The sequence below is a fragment of the Calidris pugnax genome, unplaced genomic scaffold (genome assembly GCF_001431845.1).
Source record: "Calidris pugnax isolate Ruff unplaced genomic scaffold, ASM143184v1 scaffold143, whole genome shotgun sequence".
NCBI classification, from domain to species: domain Eukaryota; kingdom Metazoa; phylum Chordata; class Aves; order Charadriiformes; family Scolopacidae; genus Calidris; species Calidris pugnax.
Genome location: NW_015090861.1, coordinates 99,754 through 120,249, shown reverse-complemented (window position 1 = coordinate 120,249; position 20,496 = coordinate 99,754). Strand labels below are relative to the sequence as shown.

Below are 20,496 nucleotides of genomic sequence, written 5' to 3'. Positions count from 1 at the left end.
CACAATGAAACTCAAGCTTTAGTTTCAAGAATATCAACAAACATCAATCACAAAACATTCCACAAAAAAAACTTGGTTTTGATGTAACCGTATTAATTGTCAAGTGTTTGATAGGGACTTTTTAACCTTACCTATCTTCATTTAAAGAACTGAACTGATGAAACACTTTAATGCATGTCTGGGAATCTGATTTATCTTCCACCCAAGCCAGTTAACAATTTGCATCTTATTTTCAGTTTGAATTTTATAAGCTTTCACTGCAAGGCAAACACACTGTAAAAATTACCTCAAGGCTCAGGAGTGAGAAGTACAAAGTTCAGATCTGGTTTATATGCACCACACATGAAATTAAAATTAAGTCATTTCCATCTCTCAGTCTTACCTTCCCATTTTTGATTGCGGTTAACAGCATGTTTTTAACTGCCTCATGTAGGTATTGGGGGTATATTTATTTCTCTGTACTATGCAGACAAAATATTTTATAAATCCTTGACATTCTATGACTTAAATCACATAAGAATAACCACCATTTTTTTTTTAATGTGCATTAGTCTTTTGCCACTTCTCCCCTGTACTCACACACTAAAAAGGAATTTTCATGAAAAAAAGGAAAAAGATATTTTCTACCCTTAGTAAAAATACAGGCTCCAATGCAATAAACAACATTATTTTGTAATTTGTTAGAAATTCTAAATGTTCACAATATCAATTTCTTAATAATACATGAATGACTCAAGAGATAAAGCTTTTTACTGCATGCCAAAGCCAGCAACATTTCTCGCTAACAATTTGCAGTTCGTTATGAAAGGACCATTTGCAGGAAATTATATTTATCAAGCAGTCTTCTTTCCATGCTCAATAACATCCATCTGTATAGAGCAATATTATTTCATCGATCACGAAAAAAAAACGGTGCACAAATAAATCATAAAAGATTTTTTTTTTAATCCATTACTCTATTTACAATGTTATATCCCCTATTAAAACATTATTAATCAGAGTAAATAACATTATTTCCTGGCTAATTTGCTTTCTGAAATCCCGTCCAACAGCAAAGCAAGCAGTTGTTTGTTCATTTTTTTTTTGCCAGACCATACAATGGCCACTTTACGGTGCTTTTTCCTGGTTCTAGCTTTCAATTTCCTTTGGCAAAACAGAAGTCTATTAGCGTGCCATTAGTTAAGAGCTTAGAATATTAATAAAAATCAAAATGAGCAGGCATCCTACATTCAAGCAAGCTAACTCCTGTGCTCCTTGGCTCAGTTTGCACCATTCAGTGTCAGAACTTTTCAGAGGAGTTGACTAGAACAGGTGAGGAAGAACTAGAGACGAAGGCTCCTGCTGGAAGGGGACGTGGATACCCAAGTACCTCATTCAGGAGGAAAAGGTCCATAAGGATGTCCCGCTTTAAGCCCTGAGCAAAAAAGCTCATACAGAGTTTCCTGCTTCCTCATAACTGAAAAAATACCCGAAACCTAAACAACCACACCCATCAAGGCTGACAGGTGGCAGTTGGAACGTTTGTTCATTAAGGTTTAATTCCCCATGAGAAGCTAAAGAGAAGGTTTCAAGGGGGAGAATAAGATATGAGGAATATGATATGGAGGAAATCCACCCACCTCCTTCTTCACCAACTACTCCTAAAACCAACCTGCAGCCTGGCAGATCACAAAGCTACGTCAACAGGGAGCTCTTTACGATGCAGAGAAGGCAACAGCCCTGCCAAAAATTTATCTGTACAGGAGCTCCACTGGTTCTGTCCCGTCAGTAATGGGCATCTCCCAGCTGTCTGATCAGAGGGAAGGCTGGCAGCTCACGGGGGCAGTGCTCTAACCACTCCTGAAAATCTGCTTAAGAATTTAGAGCTTTCTGGCTTACCTATCAGAAAATAAACCAGAGAGAAGGAGAGAAAGAACGGGAATAATTTCACTATACACTTGAAAGTGGTCAAGTAGTTCTCGCCAGAGACCTTTTCTCTGCAAAAGAAAGTGGCTTTTCTTACATGGACTCGATGGGTTAGTTTGTCCTTCACAGCTTTAAGAGCCTGTTTCAACCACTAATTGCTTCTGGTTGGGGAAAAAAAAAATAATATTTATTCCACAAGCGTGGCTCTCTGCCTTGAAAATGTAGAAAGGTCAGAGCGGTTGTGGGGTTTTCTGTTTGTTTTATATCAATAACAGAAGGCAAAAGCAGACAGCAGTGCAGATCCCCCAGTCAGCTCTAAATCCATGGAGCTCCAGAAATGGAAACAGCCTGGTTGTCATAGCAGCGGAGCATGATACCTGAGCTAATTACTCAGTCTGAGAGGCAGAGCTAATTAGCCCAGATGCAGCATCATACTGACACAGTTATAAACCTTCTGGGACCCGGGCAGGCATATTGCTGATTAGACATTTCAGCTTGCTCACAACTAGCTCAGAGATCTCCACATGCTACCCCGTGCTTTACATAAGGGAAGAGGAGGGGGGAAGGAAAAAAAAGAAAGAAAAAAGCAAAAATATGTTGCTACAAAGCAGCAAGCAACAGAAAAGAGCTCTCAAAAAAACCCAGCAGGCTCTGAACACTGATCTGCAGCTCTTCTTGCAAGAGAGGAGGATGCCTGTATCCACAACGCTACAGACCAAAGGACAACATTTGAAGGGGAAATGTCAGTCGTAGGGGTACATTTCCACCCCCAGCCAAGCCACAGTTATTTGAAAAATCGGGTTTATCAGCACGACAACCTAAATTCAAAAAGTTCCCTCTTATCTAAAAACGCAAACCCCTAAATTAAGTTCCTGACAGAGAAGTGAGAAGGTAAATACACCACCACCTGCTTTACAGATTGTAAATACCTGGAAAACAAACAGCTACTACCAACAAACAAATCTGTTTTCAAGGACTGGAAACAGTATTTATTTGCTGGGTTTTTTTCCAGGAAGAAGCAAGCATTCTAGAACTAACTTCTTCATCTTTCTGAAGTACTACCTGATACAAGTTCCTCCCCCTAGGAGCAGCAATGCATTTGAAAAGGGTAGGAAACAGTAAGTGAATGGGTGAGTTCATCAGTCCTTGTTAACCATTATTCTGCCACAGAAATACAATGTAACATCACTGAGAAGACTGCACAAAGTGTGAAAGGCTGGGATTTCTCTTGGTATTTCTGAAGAAAGAAAAAAAAAAAGGCAAGATAAAGGAAAAATTCTTTACAAAAGTCTTTCACTTCTTTGTAACCAAAACAAACATAGAGATTGAGCAGGCAAAGTAGTGGGAAGGTGGCATGGAAAGTGATTTAACTCCCCTGCAAATCTCAAAATCTAATTATCGAACTGAGATGCTTTTGGTAGTTCAATAGGACAAACTTCTAATTTATACCAAATGATCCTTTAAAAACCCAGAAAGATTACGGAAGTCATGCTAAAAACAAATCTCCCATGTTTTAATGGATGTTATTGTATGAAGCAGAACACATATAGAAAGTAACCCAGAAGAGTTAACAAAGGACAGACGTGCCTCAATATTTGGTTTAAATTTATTCAATTTTATGTTGCACAGATCTTTTAAGTTCACCTGCAAAATACATTAATTTTACAATTTTTGAGTATTAAGAATTTACATAGCATGCCTGCTTGTTCCTATTTACAAGAGATGGCTTCTCTTTTCAGCAACATCTCTAAGCAAAGCGGGAGGATGCTAAAAGATTCATTTGAGCGTGTGCACTGCCCAAGAGAATGGGATAAAAATATAAAAATCAATGTTTCTCTCAACAGAAAGATATTTTTGTCAGCATCAATACTGTTGCTAAATAAAACAGGTTGCTGCCTAAATGATTTCTAATTGAAGTCAGGAAACAGGCACACACTCTTCACCTGCTTAAGACTTTTGAGAGAAATGTCAAGCTCAGTGCATTTTGCATATATTGAAATATCAAGTAATCCTAAGAACTATTAAAATGGTAGATTTATAAACCTAGCATCCCTTTCAAAATTTCCTGAGGAACCTCCTCCCAAGCTAATTCTCCTCCTCTCTTCCAGGAAGCAGCCACACAGTTAGATATATTGTCAGTAAGCATTTATATCCAAAATTGGGAAAGAAGACCTGAGGATCCGGGACAATGTTAGTGGAGCAAACTGAAAAGAAGACAATTAGGGAATATTAACGAAAATAAAGCAGCCATTGAGAAAGAAGACCTGAGGATCCTGGACGATGTTAATAGAGCAAACTGAAAAGAAGACAATTAGGGAATATTAACGAAGATAAAGCAGCCATTGAGATTCAGGAGGAGCTGTTATTTATCAGAAACGGAAACAAATAAGAATGTCAACAAAATCTTTAAAACGAAATAAAAATGTCGTAATAGAGCATATAAGCTTCCCATGGAACAGAAACTTGGTTGTCCTCACAGAAAACCCCCAGATTTCCCTACCTCATTGCCATTAAGGACAGCTTAGTGTGCATTTTACCTTAAGTGGCTATCAATAAAATCCACTCTCTTCTGATCAAGTTTTCACTTGTTCTAGAAAACAGGCATGTTACTGGAAATTGGAAAGAAGAGAACTGTTTGCCGGGATTTTAACCCTGTTTTTCAGCTGTGACTGCACCCACCCAGAAATAAATCCCCCAAAACACACTCTGAACCCAGGGGATAGATCCTTTCTGCTTCCTTTTCTCCTGTCATTGCTGCTGGGGACCAGAAGGCCACTAAAGCAAGCTCAGCAGAGAGCTGCCCTGGAGGGTACAATGCAGAGTAGTGAAAATGGATAGAAAGTCACCATTTAAAAGAAGAAAAAAAGGAAAGAAAAGAAAAAAAAAAGGCAAGTAGATGACATCAGCCACTCAAAGCGCTGCGGCTTCGCAGCCAGTAACGGAAAGCTTTTCTGGGAAGCGAGTGCTTCGGCAGCATATGGCTGACACGGGCACCCAGCCTGCATCAGTCAGGAACAAGGGGGTTTAAAAAACACCCATCTTCTGAGATTACAAGAGGGCTGCTTTCTCTAACAAGGAGAAAGCAAACAAGCAGGAATTAGAGAACAGCAGGGGAGCGAAGATGTATTTATGACATGCCTCCACCAAAAACTTGCATCAACAAGAATAAAAACATATGGCCCAGAATCCCTTTGGTTTAATGCTGCCCAGATTCTTAGAGAGAAGCTTGTGGGTTGGGTTTTTTTTTTTTCATATACACCTTTAGGAAAAGTGTTAAAAAAAATAAAAAGCAAACAGAATACAACTACTTTCACATAAGCTGCCAAACAAGTCTGAAAAATATTTTAGGGAATCTGTGTGAACAGTACAGACACTGACACAGGCTGGTAAATCTAAACCTGGTAAATCTAAACCTTCCAGAGCTTCAGCTTGGAATACCATCCACAAAATAAGTGTATTTCCTTAAGCTATGGGAAAAGGGTTGCTGAAGCTCCTGATGGCTCGTATTTCTTTTCTGTGATGCTTTTAACTGTACTTGGGACTTCACCTTATACTTCTACCCAGATCATCTGATGTCTAAAGATATATTCCCCTATCAAAGTGGAAAAAAATAATTCCTGAATTGTAGGTTATTTTCCATTCTACTCAAAGGAAATTATAGCAAGCATCAGGAAACAGTAAATAGTTTGATTCTAGGTGCTACAGAGAGTAGAGCTCTGTCTGTCTGTCTTTTCAAAGCTGAGTTAACTGCAAGAAGATAATGCATTAAAAATTCCTTAGAAGGTACGGTGTGGCAACAGAGCACTGGAAAGCCTGACTGCCACGTGCCTGGTAACAGGGACTGCTTAAATAGAGTCTAAAAGGCAGGCCACTTGCTGCTGACTTGGTAAAATATTACAAAGGAAGAAATAAGATTGGTGCTTCATCCAGAAGAAATATTTCTTCCTAATCACAGTCTACTGAAGCCTGACTCCTTCCTCTTCGGTTTAAAACAACCTAATTTTCCTAAAAAGAAAGAAAAAATAGCAATGTTAAGGTATAGCTACAGTTATTAATTCTTGTAATTAAAAAAAATTAGGAAGAAATAGAAAGGGGAAGTAAAGATACGCCTACCTTGATTAACAGATCTTTTGTCTCCTTTTGCTGACGAGCGGAGTGTCTTTGTGAGGATTTGTACACTTTAGGATGATGACAGGAAAGTGAGAAAAAGAAAGGGTAGGCCCTTGACAAACAAGCTTTAAATAAAATTATGCTTGAACGTAGACAATATTTCTATATAAACCATGCATATGAGGAGTACCAATCCACGTACACCTTTACCAGCATTTGCACTAATACACATGTTCGTATGACTGTCAGATTTATTCTATACAACTTGTTTCCAACATTCTGTACCTCGACATCCTGAACACTGGATAAAGAAGTTGATTAAATCCAGAAGTGCTATGTCCCTGTCTTGTTTATATGATTCAATCCAGTCGTCCACCACAGACTGTCAAGAAAAAAAGAATACTTATCAGAGACTCTTAGAAAGTGCTTTATTAAAGGCAAATGAATTATTCTTTTCAGAATATCATTTTATAACTGAGCATTTATTTTGCATATTATACACGTGTACAAATTCAGAAATCTATACACCTTCTCTCAGGGTGGAGACAGAACAAATCTTGTTAGAGAACAGAACTAGATGCATTGTTTTCTGGTATTAATAATTGTATAATTATACAGGTTCCAATTGAAATTACTGCAATTCCTCAAAACTCTATTTGCATTATTTATCCAGTTTCAAAATTGTGGTGAAAACAAACAAACACTATGTTGCCATTCAGAATGACCAACGTATATTCCCAGAAAACTGATGAGTAGAAACACTTGGGGATAAAAACATAATGTATCAGTCATAGAGAGTTCAGGAAGACAGAATGCCATGAGGTCAATAAAAATAATAGATAGAAGTTGGTCGTACAGTCTTTAGGAGTCAATAAACCGCCTGAATCACAGTACGTGAAGCTGAGTCACAGTTTCAAACCACACTCAGAAGTGTAAGGAGCCAGGAGATATATTTATAATCATTGATAGGCAGGCGTAGCACACAGTCGCTATCACGGGTAACAGCAGGGAGGAGAACAGAGAGCACACAGGTGGCAAAAAGGTCTGTCATTTGTTATATATTCATCTCCGGGCACACAAAATGTGCCTCAGTCACTTGAGGAGAGAGGGCACTACACGAATTTTGCCAGTCAATGTAACAGGGCAATCACAGCGCTGGAAAGAGCTACTGGCAGCTCCACGTCAGCCTCTCCCCACGCCAAGACTTCACCCTATGGTTCTCACCACACAACCCCATCACAATTTTTAAAACTCCAGATGTAGGTAAAATGAAGCAATGAGGACAAAGCCAACAAAATAACTACGGCAGTGCTTGAAAACAACTCCAGGAAAGTAAGGGGGTTGTGTCCCTCCCTCAGGCTGCCTCCTCCTTAAGGAGGACAAGGATGGCTTCCTTTCAGGTCACTAGAACACAGTATTCCAAGTTTCTCAGTTACATAAACACTGAAGGATATCAAAGTATATACACACTGAACTGTGTATATTTAACGTAAGAAAATACGTTTTCACTTATTTTATGAGGGAAAAAAAATAACAATCTTTCCTGTTCCATACATATGGCAGCATTCAGAGATGCTTGATTATGCCGTAAGAGCCCACCTTGCTAACAGATTATTTTATATCAGAGAGTTCAGGTTCACAATGAATTTCTATAAAACTAACTAAAAAAAAATCCTAAACACACAGAGGCCACCACCATCCCCACGCAACCAGCTTCCAACCCTGCTGAAAAAGAATGAATGGGAAAGACAAAATCCAAATAATTTGATCTCTTAGAAAAACGTTGCCTCTTTCCAAACAGGTAGATATAAGGGTAAGGGGGTTGGACTAGATGATCTCCAGAGGTCCCTTCCAACCCCATATCATTCTGTGATTCTGCGACAGGATCTTGAAAAATCTGCATTTTCTAGCTTATCCAAGCACAAACTCCCCCAATTGCCAGTGGGACCTCAGCAAGGGTAGGAGAGAAGGGAAGCAGCAAGAAAACAGTTGTGTACGTACTAGAGGCACACACAACTCTGTGAACTGAGCCAAAACACTCCCTGTTTAACACAGATCACAGAATCACAGAATTATATAGGTTGGAAGGGACCTCTGGAGATCATCCAGTCCAACCCCCTGCCAGAGCAGGGCCACCCAGAGCAGGTCCCACAGGAATGTGTCCAGGGGGGTTTGAATGTCTCCAGAGAAGGAGACTCCACCACCTCTCTGGGCAGCCTCTGCCAGGGCTCTGCCACCCTCACAGGAAAGAAGTTCCTCCTCATGTTGAGGTGGAACTTCTTATGTTCAAGTTTGTGCCCATCTCCTCTTGTCCTATCCCTGGGCACCACTGAAAAAAGACTGGCCCCATCTTCCTGACACCCACCCTTGAAGTATTTATAGGCATTGATCAGATCCCCCCTCAGTCTTCTCTTCTCCAGACTAAAAAGACCCAAGTCCCTCAGCCTTTCCTCATCAGAGAGATGCTCCAGGCCCCTCATCATCTCTGTAGCCCTCTGCTGTCCCCTCTCCAGCAGTTCCCTGTCCTTCTTGAACTGGGGAGCCCAGAACTGGACCCAGTGCTCCAGATGGGGCCTCCCCAGGGCAGAGCAGAGAGGGAGGATGACCTCCCTCCACCTGCTGCTCACACTCTTCTTGATGCCCCCCAGGATGCCATTGGCCTTCTTGACCACAAGGGCACACTCCCAACCCAAGGCAGGGTGAGACTATCAGGATTATCATGTTACTCAACAACCAGCATGAACCTCTATACACCCAACTTGCCAGGAAACTAAGTTTTTAGAGCTTTTATCTATCAATACACACGCACATGCATGCACAGTAGGAGAAGCAATCTCACAAAGAGGTCCATCTGCTACTTAGAAGAAATCCAAAAGCAAGTCTTGGCCTCAAAATAATCTTCACACAAGCTGAGGAAACACGAAGCTGCAGTACAAAGCCAGTTATCTAGAATGCCTCACTGATACTTCATCCTGAATTTAGACCTGTTCCTGTAAGTATCAATCATTTCCGTCCATCAGCAGAATTCTCCAGGGCACATAAACCTAAATGTAGCCAAACATAAGAATTATTTCCTAAACCAAATATTGACAGAGCTTAATGACCACGCTGCTGGTGCGCTACCAACTTGAAACATTTGTTTGAACAGCTCTATTAGCACAGATAGCAGAACAACAGGCAAGTGCCAGCAGCTACTTTTATTTTTTCACTGAAGAAAACAGCAGCTGTGCTGGGTCAGACCACAGGTTCCCCTGCCCCACGGGGCTTATTCGCGTGGGGAAAAGCATAAGAATAGGACAAGAATATACTGATCCTTCCCAGTTAACTCTCCCAGACCCTCGAGACCCTTGTGTATTTCTTCTCTCATGAATGTGTCTGTTTGAACCAGAAAGTTTTATACCTACATCATCTTGCAGCAATACCTACATCAGCTTGCAGACAACCATGTCTCAAGGGTTAATTATTCACTGCAAGAAAAAAAAAAAAAAGAAGAAGAATTGTTTTGTTTTAAACTTGCCAATTGTTGATCTGCTGGATGCCGCCTAATTCTTAAGGAAGAGAAAACAAACCTCAAGCCCCTGTTTGTAATTTCCATGCTTCCATCTGGTCACCTCTTTTCAGGCAGAAGAATCCTGCCCTGTGCCACACGGCTGGCACAGAAACACTTCCACATCTCTATCTCTGCTCGCTCCTGTCACACATCTCTTCACAGTTTCTAAAGTCAACTATATTTTTCTTTTGAGCCTGGGAAATCTCAGACCCTTTTCCAGAGTGTTAATAACTAGTTGGCCAGTATCTGTACCCTGTCTGCAGCTTAGTTTCACAGAAAACATTCCCTGTGGAAGCAAGGCTGGCCTGAGAGATGCCTTTCCACCTTGTCTTACTCCCATTTCTTGCTACAACCCACTGCCCCTGCAGCTCCGTCACTGCAACTCTGTCTGGACTGTGCTGTAAATATTGCCAGTGAACCCATCTGAACTAAAAATAAAATAAAAAAGGGGGGAGTGGAGGAGAAAGACTTGAAGGAAAACATTTCAATTTTGTTTCTGCCTCTTTTAAACAGATTAATTTTAATTGATTTTTGCAGCAACTACCTCAAAACCATAGCATCAGTGCAGCTCATCTCCCTTCTGATGTTTTTTCTCTCCTCATACGAAAATCGTGAGGGACATTCTATGCCCTTTCACGTCACAGAAAAATAAAGACAAGCAGCTGATCTGAAGACTCACAGACCAGACTTGAGGCAACGCACAGTCTTTTTCTTTAGATAACGAAAGGAACAGAAATCAGTGAGGGTTCTGAGGAAGGAGAGCAGGCAGAGACAGCCTCCTGTACCAGCTGGACCTGGCAGAGGACTGACAAAGCTTTACCTAAAATGTTGAATGCTTGTGTAGGATTCATCTTGCCCAACTTCATGTGCTCAGCCCAATTAGTCACATGAGCTCATCACTCCCTTCACACTCAGCACAGGGTGTATGTATGTGCACACACACATACACATATATAGAATCATAGAATGGTTTGGGTTGGAAGGGATCTTAAAGATCATCCAGTTCCATCCCCCTGCCCTGGGCAGGGACACCTCCCACCAGACCAGGTTGCTCCAAGCCCCATCCAGCCTGGCCCTGAACACCTCCAGGGATGGGGCAGCCACAGCTTCTCTGGGCAACCTGGGCCAGGCTCTCACCACCCTCACAGCAAAGAATTTCCTCCTGAGATCTCATCTAAATCTCCCCTCTTTCCATTTAAACCCATTACCCCTCGTCCTATCACTCCACTCCCTGATCAAGAGTCCCTCCCCATCTCTCCAGTAGCCCCTCCAGGCACTGGAAGGCTGCTATAAGGTCTCCCCGGAGCCCTCTCTTCTCTGGGCTGAACAACCCCAACTCTCTCAGCCTGTCCTCACAGCAGAGGGGCTCCATGGTCCTCTTTTGGACCCGTTCCAACAGGTCCATGTCCTTCCTGTGTTGAGGACTCCAGAGCTGGACACAGTGCTCCAGGTGGGGTCTCTCAAGAGCAGAGTGGAGAGGCAGAATCACCTCTTCGACCTGCTGGCCACATTTCTTTTGATGCAGCCCAATATTCAGTGAAGTTGACAGCACAATTTGTCTGTCTGAAGCAGGTAAGCCCCGTGAGATGAGATGACTTCTGTTTAGAAACACTCGTGGTTACACTAAGCAGATCTTCACCGACTGCCTGAGGAGCTCAGGGTGACAAGTCACCAACACACAAATGACCCGTTGGCATCAGCGCGGTGACCCAAATCGTATCCACTAATCCCATTTTCAGTGCATCAAAATAACACCCCCAGTTCTCCATCACTCAACCCCTCACGCTCATTTGGCACACGCTTGTTGGTACATTTTTTTAGAGATTACAGTTTAAGGCAACAAGAGATAATGAAGCCAGACTACATATGCTACAACAGTTGGAACTTAATCAAACTGTTGACTTTTGATGTAACAGAAAAAAAGCTATAAAAACTGAAAACACTAGGATAAAATTTTTTTTAAAAAATACACTTCAGACCTAAAATAGAGAGAAATATCAACTGAACCAAGAAAAACCAGCAGTCATTGAAATACCAGGAAAAAGGTCGAATATGAGTGAAAAAGAAATCAAACAAGAGGCACGAGTGTAGCAAATGGCACAACAACCAATCCTTGCCAGAAAAGGAGTTATTTTGCATAAACATACATAGAGAGAAAGACTCCTATCAAAAAGAAGGATTTCTAACCAACAGCCCACAGGTTACAGCAAACCCTCCAGGAGGGTTTTATCTTGTCAGCAGCCTCCCTACAGTCACCCCGTTTCCAAGAACTTCTCAGACACAAGCAAAGAGCAAACTACATCAATAGTTCTCACGGCAACCACCCACGTTTGGTCCCCACCTTGCCCAGAGACATCTGGCCCCAGCCTCTTCCCTGCTATCTGTCCCAAAGACAGAACTGATGGTGCAGTGAGGGTGGTGAGAGGAGGAGGGAAGGACCAGACAGCTCTTTGGAAAGGAGGCAACTACGAGTGGGCTCCATCCACCAGAAGAATTCATCCCCAGGGGAGTCTTGCTGCCTATTTCTGCAAAACGCTTACAAAAGATGGCAGGAAGAGATCGCATGAGCTGTTCTGGTGGCACCCATCTGCTTCCAGATGTTTTTGCCTTCTGATGCAGTAGAGAACATTGATTTACCATATGGAAATGTGCATTGAACGCGTGATAAATTCAGCATTCCTGGAAAGCCCAAGGTCTGCAGTACGTGTGGTGCAGCACTCTCTGCCCAGGTGTGGGAGATCCATGCTTCTGGGACTCACCCAATTCAATGCACACGCACCAGGAAAAGGCTCCCTGACAACAAGGTTACGAAGCACAAGAAATGAGAAATTGCACAAAAAACTCTTTAGCTTCTCATCTTCAGACTGGAGTGAGGCAAGGAGGAACTAAATTTTGAGCAAAGTAAAAAATTATCTAGCTCAGTTACATGGACGAAACCTCACAATTACTCCAGTAACACCCACATGACTCCCTTTCATTCCCTGTTGTCAGAAAACAGGTATACATATATATACACATACACACATAGATATATATGTGTATATCTATATCTACACATAGATGCATCACATCTCTGGGTCAGTTGGCATAACAAATCCATACAAGCACATGTTACAAAAACAAGACTCTTAACCATTATGTTTTTTTTAAAATAACCTGAAAATGCTTCTATTCTTATGAGAACCGAGTGAAAAAATCAAGGTCTTCTGCAAATGGCAGATGATGTATAGTACAAATACATGGTCAGTACAGAGACTTTCAAAAGCCCATAACAGCTTTTAAGAGAATCTCACAAAAATTAACTCTCTGGTGACTCTGTTTTAAGAACTACCACGTAGGGTAATTGGAAGAATATGCCAAATAGGCAACCCTACAGAAATAAGAAGCTTAAAGAGACTCAAGCAAGTAGCAGAATAGATCCACAGAGTCTGAGTAAACAACTTAAAATCAATCACAGAGACTTGCAGATATATTGACCTTCATATATCCTCAAGTCTGCTAGAAGATAAATAGGAACATTTTGTAGTATTGAAGAGAAACGGCAGCTCAGATTGCCAGTAAAAGCAAAACTCTGATGCAATGAATGAAATAACGAAGCTAGTTATCTTATTATCTCCTGGAGGCTTTACAGTTCTGAATCCATTTCATATTCCTTCAGTGCAAGAACATTACTACATTTTGGAACATTAAGTGCTGGAGGAACCAGAGGGACTAACTGCAGATGATACCTTGCCAGCTCATGTAAATTAGCACAGTCCCACTAAATATTAATGAAAGTTGATTTCAAAAAAAGCTATTTCACAATTTAAATTAAGTAACAATCTGGCAGCAGTGTTACTAACACAAAGTGAAAACAAATGACAGTATATATGAAGTGCGTGTTGAAGTGTAAGATTCGAGTCAACTGTAAACCAAGGCAAATCAAGGATAGAGAACATTTAAATAATTTGCCATTTCACAAAACTGATCGTGGACATGCTTCATTTACAGTGAATATGACAGAACAAAAAATTCCTCTAGAATGGGTGCACAGCATGTTTATATTAAAGATAGGGAAAAAAACCCAAAATCAAAGCTTATACTAACATCTTCTGCCAAAAATCCCAAGTTACTCAAGTGAAATTTGAAGCTTATCAAAACAAAAAAAGGAACACACAGTGAAATTAAAGATTTCAATTATCTGTATAAAGAGCAGCACAAAAAAAAAGCTGGAAAATGTGCTTTAACGGTCAGGGAGAAGAACTCAGAGTCCACTGAAAATAAGAACACAGGGAATGAACGGGAAGTAGTGAAAGACTTAGAATGCCCTGAGCAGAAGGGTTTTTAAGTGAAACTACTCAGTTTCTTTAAAAAAAAAAAAGTAAGTCTTTTAAGGTCAAATTTTGTGAAGATTTAAGTAATTACACAGACAGTTACTGGGGAGAAGGTAATTCCTACCAAGTGAAAGTATGTGCAATTTAAGACTGTGCATTAGACTTCAAGATGAGTACTTGGTTGCCTTCCAAATTGCAGGCAGTAAGTCTAATATACATCCACTGAAAAACTTAATATAAGGTTAATAAAAAAAGAAGTGTAGATTGAGAAGCTGCAATTTATTCTTTTTTCTTTAAAGATGGTCATTTGAAGTTATGAAAGAGTTCACACTTCACTAACACCTAGCAAGCACTTTCTGAAAAGCCGAAATGATTCTTCTTAAAAAAATCTTACTTTAATGTAACAGTACTTATTTCTTGTTCTTTTATCATAAGCAAAGGTGGGAAAATCTGCTTTATGTGGTCTCTACCCATATAATTTCTTTTTCCCTGAAGCACAGGGAGGGAAGGAATACAATCCTAGAAGTATTTATTCCCAATAAAACTAAGGCATTCGTACCCTCCATACAGAGATATCTCTGTCTGGCATTTCATATAAATACATATTTCTATGCAATAGAATATATATTAAGTATCACTCTGTGGAGTAATCATTTTAATACATTATATGGAACCATTTGGGAGAAAAAAAATCCTGAAAGATAACAATATTTAGTTCTCTTATGAGAGTATTAGAATGGCACAATTTAACTGATATTACACTTCTGTCCATAAAAGGTACTGGAAAAAAATTCTTCCTTCAAATGGATTAAAATCACAGGAACTACTGAGGAGGAGTGCTCTTCTCACAGCAGATCCTCACCCGAGCCCTCAGAAATGACGGTGAACCATCCAACAGTCCCAAACCAAGCAGATTTTCGACTCAGGTACAGAATTTTTGTAGGTGCTGACCTCTCACAAGCGACATGTTGCACAGTTTCCAAGGGGCTGTGTCTAAGCTGGGCCCATCATGGGCACCAACGGTTCTGAGATGCTACAAAGCATCAAAACTACTCATAAACATTGAACTTCAGAAAAAAAACACCCTACCGCCTTAAAGCAGTGCAGAAACAAGATCAGCTATCCCAACAAGAAAGATCCATCAACTTATTAAAAAAAACAATTCAAGCTCTTTTGCTAGCATAATTCGTAAAGAGTTCACAGATACTTCAAAAAATGATGACATCCTGGAGAGCAAAAGACCTGTCCAGCTTTAAGCATAATGGGTAATAAACATTTCACACACTGCACTACTGGCACGTGTGTTCCCATTAACAGCAAAATCATTCTATGCCTTATTACATCATGAGGCAAAAGAAGAATTCCTGTGTGGTGACTGCAGAAAAATTCATTTGGTATTAGGGGATAGCCTTCGAACTAATTAATGCTTCATCTGGTGGTGAAAATGTGTCTAGTATAACCAGCATGAGAACGTGTACCTAGTTTTAATCTTGTTTTTCTTTTAATTCAGTAGCATACAACAAAAATAAAAAGAAGATTAGGCTGCAGAAGAAATCCATCTAGCAATATGAAAACTAAATACTAGCTTAAGTGACAATAACAGTTGGGGTTATTTTACCCTGCAAACTTCAGAGAATGAATATTTGAACTCCTAAGGAGTTTCTGAGACAGTTTGGGGAAACACAAAGTTGTTGTCCATCATTCAAGTTGGGAGACTACAGCACTGTTAAAATACAACCAAGGACAATTAAACTAAAACATGCCTTTAACACAAAAAAACATGGATGTTACTGAATATGACATGTCTGCATGTTGCCAAGCTTCAAAGGCCTTCACTCCCAGAAAGAGCAGAGGCCGATGCAGAGACACTGCCTACCACAGAGGACTCCCTTCTCTAGGAGGGAGGAGAGACAAATTGAGGGAAGAGAAAGCCATTAAGGCTACTGAAAACACAGACACCATGTTCACCCCCAGCTGCAGTCAAGAGATGGGGAGAACACCCCAAATACATTTTTGCCTTCTTACTCTCTCTCTCAACTGACACTGTCAGAGACAAGATACTGGACTTGTATCAAGTATATATGTAAAAGCATATATGTAAAATACAATTCCTCCTAAATAAGGTAGATAAAGTGATGGTTGCACAGTCATTCTAATCAAGAGTAAGCCTGAGCTGCTGCCAGAGACGAGTTGAATCAGGGACCTGATCCAGCTGAAAAAAAAAAAACCCACCAAAATGTCAGGTTCTAATTAAATCTACTTCTTGGTGTGACTACAAAACACACAAGAGAGGTGTAAAAAACATCAGCTGTAGGTGTGGGAGAAGGTGGGACCAATCTGTTCAACCGCAGCCTCAGTTTATGCAAGAGCAAAGCAGGCACATAACAAATCTTTCTCACCAGAACCTTTGGAAGGACTAAGGAACACTGGGATTATCTATACTGCATAATGATTATGTGATTAAAATAACAGAGATAAAATTCCAGGGAGGAGAGAAAAGTAAGCAAAGCAAAGCTTAATCCACGCCAAATGAGACCAGCTGATAGAGCTGTGCAGTCACTGGGGCTTGCTCTACCATCGACACCCTTCCCTGGGAGAAGCCACCCCCAAGGAGCAGCCTCGCTCTCTGGGGGGGACACCAGCTGCCTTCTCCAAGGCCAGTGCCGCCTCCTGCTCCACGTCCACCAGCCCAGCTCCCCACCCCAACGGCCAAGGTACTGGTGACCAGCAGGACGGGGGAGCAGCCAGACCTGATGGGGGACAATGATGTTCAAACCTATGGCTCTGCTTCTCCAGTTGTGACGGTTGGCCCACCCAAACTTCTAATTAATGGAAATTAATATTACTATAGAAAAATGAGGGTTGTAAGAGAAGATGTTGGCTTAATACAAGAATGGGTGGCAATTCCATAGCCTGAGCTATGCAGAGAGGTAGCATACAGACCATAACGGTCTATTCTGCCCTAAATGCTATGAAAACACAAAAATAACTGAAATTATATAGAATATGCCATACAAACAAAATGCATGAAGACATACTGGCTCTTTGGAAGAACTATCTTGCCTTTCTTGTACAAATCATCAAATCCCAAAGCAATACAAAAAGATACTGGAAGTACCAGGAATTTCAATCAGGAAATGATACCCAATACAGATATCAATGACTAAAAGTCATCCAATCCTGATGCATTCCAATAAAAGGAACTGGCGACCGCACCACTAAGATGCTAGTGCATAAAGAAAAATAAAAAAACCACTGCTGAAAGTGCTCTGAGTGTTTGCTTTACCTTTTTTGCATTACTTCCAACAAACTTGTAATTACAGGGGATGCATACCCTTTATTTTTGCATGCAGTAATTTTGAACCTCAGTCTGCAACAGACAGGTGGATAAACACTGAAAAGCAGTGTAATAGTGAAAATACTATTAACATTTCAGAAATATTTAATATGAATATTAACGAAAGATTTTTAATCCTTTCAGGTAGGTGACTGAAGGGGAAAAAATGGTCTCACAATGTTCCTGCTCTGATTAACAAACTTTCTAGCCAGTGTAGTACTGGGAAAAGAGTCTCCACTTGCCAACATGAGCTCAGTAGGTGCACAGATGACAAAAATCTGAGAAGCTGAAACTTAAGAAACAAATAAAACTTCTTTTCCTGACAGGGTAAGTGGTGCTACAAACACAGCTTTACTTGAACAGGGAAGGAAACTCAAAGGACTCAAATCCATGTGTGCAGCAAGAACAGTGAGGAACTACATACACTCTTGATTTCTGGAGAGACAAAGAAGAGCTGGTGGCACTATGAAAATCTCCATTTCAACACACTAGAAAGCTTTCTTTGGATACATATCCTAAAATGCTTGTTGGCACATATTGGAGCCATATTTACTCTGAAATGTGTCAAACTGGCACCAAGATTACTATTATTAGCTGAGCATAAGCAGAGGGGTCAAATACTGTTCTCAAAATCAGCATCTGATCTGTAGTGAACTGCTAACATTAACTAAAGGTAACTGGTAACGCACATAGTATTGCAGAGTCACCAAGGCATGAACATAGATCTGTTCATGAACATCACGCAACACAAACATAGACCTGTTCATGTTTTAGTATTGAACAGCTCTTACAATTCTCCCTGAGGTTCTGGGGGAGGCACAAAACCCCTTTGCACACAAGAAAGCAGAACACTTCTATGCTTGGTTTGACCAACACAGAAGTACCAACTTCATTACAGCTAATTGGCCATAATTTACTTAGGAGAAATTTTCAGACTGAGGCCTAAAGAAAATCTGAGATCATCACACTCTTTATTTCACTGCCAGCTTCATGCCAGGGCCAGAGGTGGTGGCAGAAGCGTTGTATGAAGGGTTAAGCAGGAAGGCAGCCTCCAAACTGGGGGCTCAGCTGGAGGATGGAGGTTCACCATCCCTTTGCTCCCCTCCGTGTGAGCTCAGCCAGTTCAGCACACGAGAAATGATCTAGTCCCTTCTGCTGAGGGAGGTTTAGAGTGAGGAAATACAGCGAGTGTGCCCGTATCCATAAAAACATTCAAGGGAAAAAAAAATAAATAAAAGAGACAAATGACAAAAAGCAGAAGAGTATCGTGTTTGTTGAAGAAAGACCCCACGGAGCCTAAAAAAGCTCTGTGAATGGTCTTAATGGACTAACAAAACCTACCCTTGAAAAACCTGCACAGTTGGTTACATCACACTCAGTACACAGAGGGCTGCCAACAGAAAAACCTCCCAAGCAACAAACTGTGCAAGAGGTTCCAGAGCAAATTAAAAAAACCAGCGACAACACCCGATACCAAACTCCTCATTTATAGTAGTTTAAATGTCAGTTTAACACTGACACAACTAGTGCTTCATAATAAAGGCAAAGATTTATACACAAAGAGCCACTCTGAAGTTTTATATACTTGAAATACAAAATACCGACCTAACTTTGTTTCCCTGGAAGAACCAAACAGCAATATGCCTGAAGAGAATTAGTAAATGAACCCTGCCACAAGAACCAAAACAGAGGACAAACTTAAAAGAAGTGAGAATTGAGTTCAGCTACAGACTTCCATGAGTTGGCGACACAAAGCCAGAAAAATCTAACAACTAAAATAAATCCTGAGGAGCAAACAGTGGGAGCAGATAGATCAGAAATGAAAGCACAGGAAGTAAAATTCCCACGTAATCTCAGAGTATATTAATTGAATTTTTCTGGTATTTCATTGCTGGAAGCAAACTTAAGAGCACTATAGAAAAATGTAGGTTCCTATTACAGGGAAAGAACTAAATATTGAGGAAATAATAGGTTCTGACAAATACAAATATATGGCACCTGTCTGAAAATTGGCAATGCCAACAAAAGTGCTAACATTGGCTGGAAAAAACCTGCGTTGAAACTGAAAAAAAAAAATTCCAAGCATTCTCAAATACAAATATATGGCACCTGTCTGAAAACTGGCAATGCCAACAAAAGTGCTAAAATTGGCTGGAAAAAACCTGCATTGAAACTGAAAAAAAAAAATTTCCAAGCATTCCGAATTATTACATCAAAATCCCTAAGCTATTAAGTAAAAAGGCAAGTATAAAGATGCTAATGCAAGCTTGGTTTATAGAACCTGGGCTTCACATGGGATTATTGTCCAGAAGTCTGAATTATTACATCAAAATCCCTAAGCTATTAAGTAAAAAGGCAAGTATAAAGATGCTAATGCAAGCTTAATTTATAGAACTTGGGCTTCACGTGGGATTATTGTCCAGAAGCGCAACTTAAAAAATACTCAATCCCATTTTGATTGCATCCTCTTTCCCTCTATAGGGTTTCTTTCTTTCTTTTGGAATATTTTTACCAACAGTACAATTTTCAAAGGTGCACAAGTGACACATACTCTTGAAATTAAGATTGGTGCTCCTAAATACAGCCCAAGTAATTTATGCCTGTCTGCATGCCAGGCCTTCAAATGAACTTGCCTATGCCTTTACTATTTGTTTATCATTTCTCCACTGCTTCAAACAGGCTTGTCTGCTTCTTTCTCACATAGGTAGGCTGGGCACATTTTAAGCCTGTGCATGCACATGTATATGTACATAAATCTACAGACGCACATCCATCTGTTTATGCATATACAAATACTAAATTTCTCAAAACAATTCCTTTATATTTGAATTCCAGAGATTTCTTAATACAAATACGCAATTTTTTTTTTAGAATTTGATTTGCAGAAGACTTCTCATAGCATCTCCTTTGAAACAGACAAAAAGTATCAAAGCCAATTCCACACACACACACACACACACAGAGTCATCCAATATCAAAGCCATCACCCCTTTCTTTTCATTTGGCTCCTGCAAATATCAGTAACTCTAAGACAAACATACTCCATAAAGCATCCTGTATGCTCTGTACCACAGTAAAACCAGAAAATAGACTCCAGATGTTTCCTCAAATGTTGCCAAAAAGTGAAATTTGAAAAAGCGTTGAAAACCAAGCAAAGTTGGAAGCCCTGAGTCAAAACACGTAGGAAGAAGCAGCACAAGGAATCTGTAGCTTTGTTAAGAGTAAATTTGTTCTGTCTTCACCTATTAGATAAGAAGGGTCAGTCCTGAATAACTGTAAAT

General features: G+C 40.3%; 1 protein-coding gene across 1 annotated transcript in view; it reads right to left on the bottom strand.

Moving 5' to 3' along the window:
* STAG1 (stromal antigen 1) overlaps positions 1–20,496 on the bottom strand; it is a 165,949-nt gene that overhangs the window by 127,654 nt on the left and 17,799 nt on the right. The window contains exon 4 of the mRNA XM_014944245.1: positions 6,301–6,397. Within this exon, the coding sequence (XP_014799731.1) occupies positions 6,301–6,397 (97 nt within the window). The remainder of the gene's footprint in view (positions 1–6,300; positions 6,398–20,496) is intronic.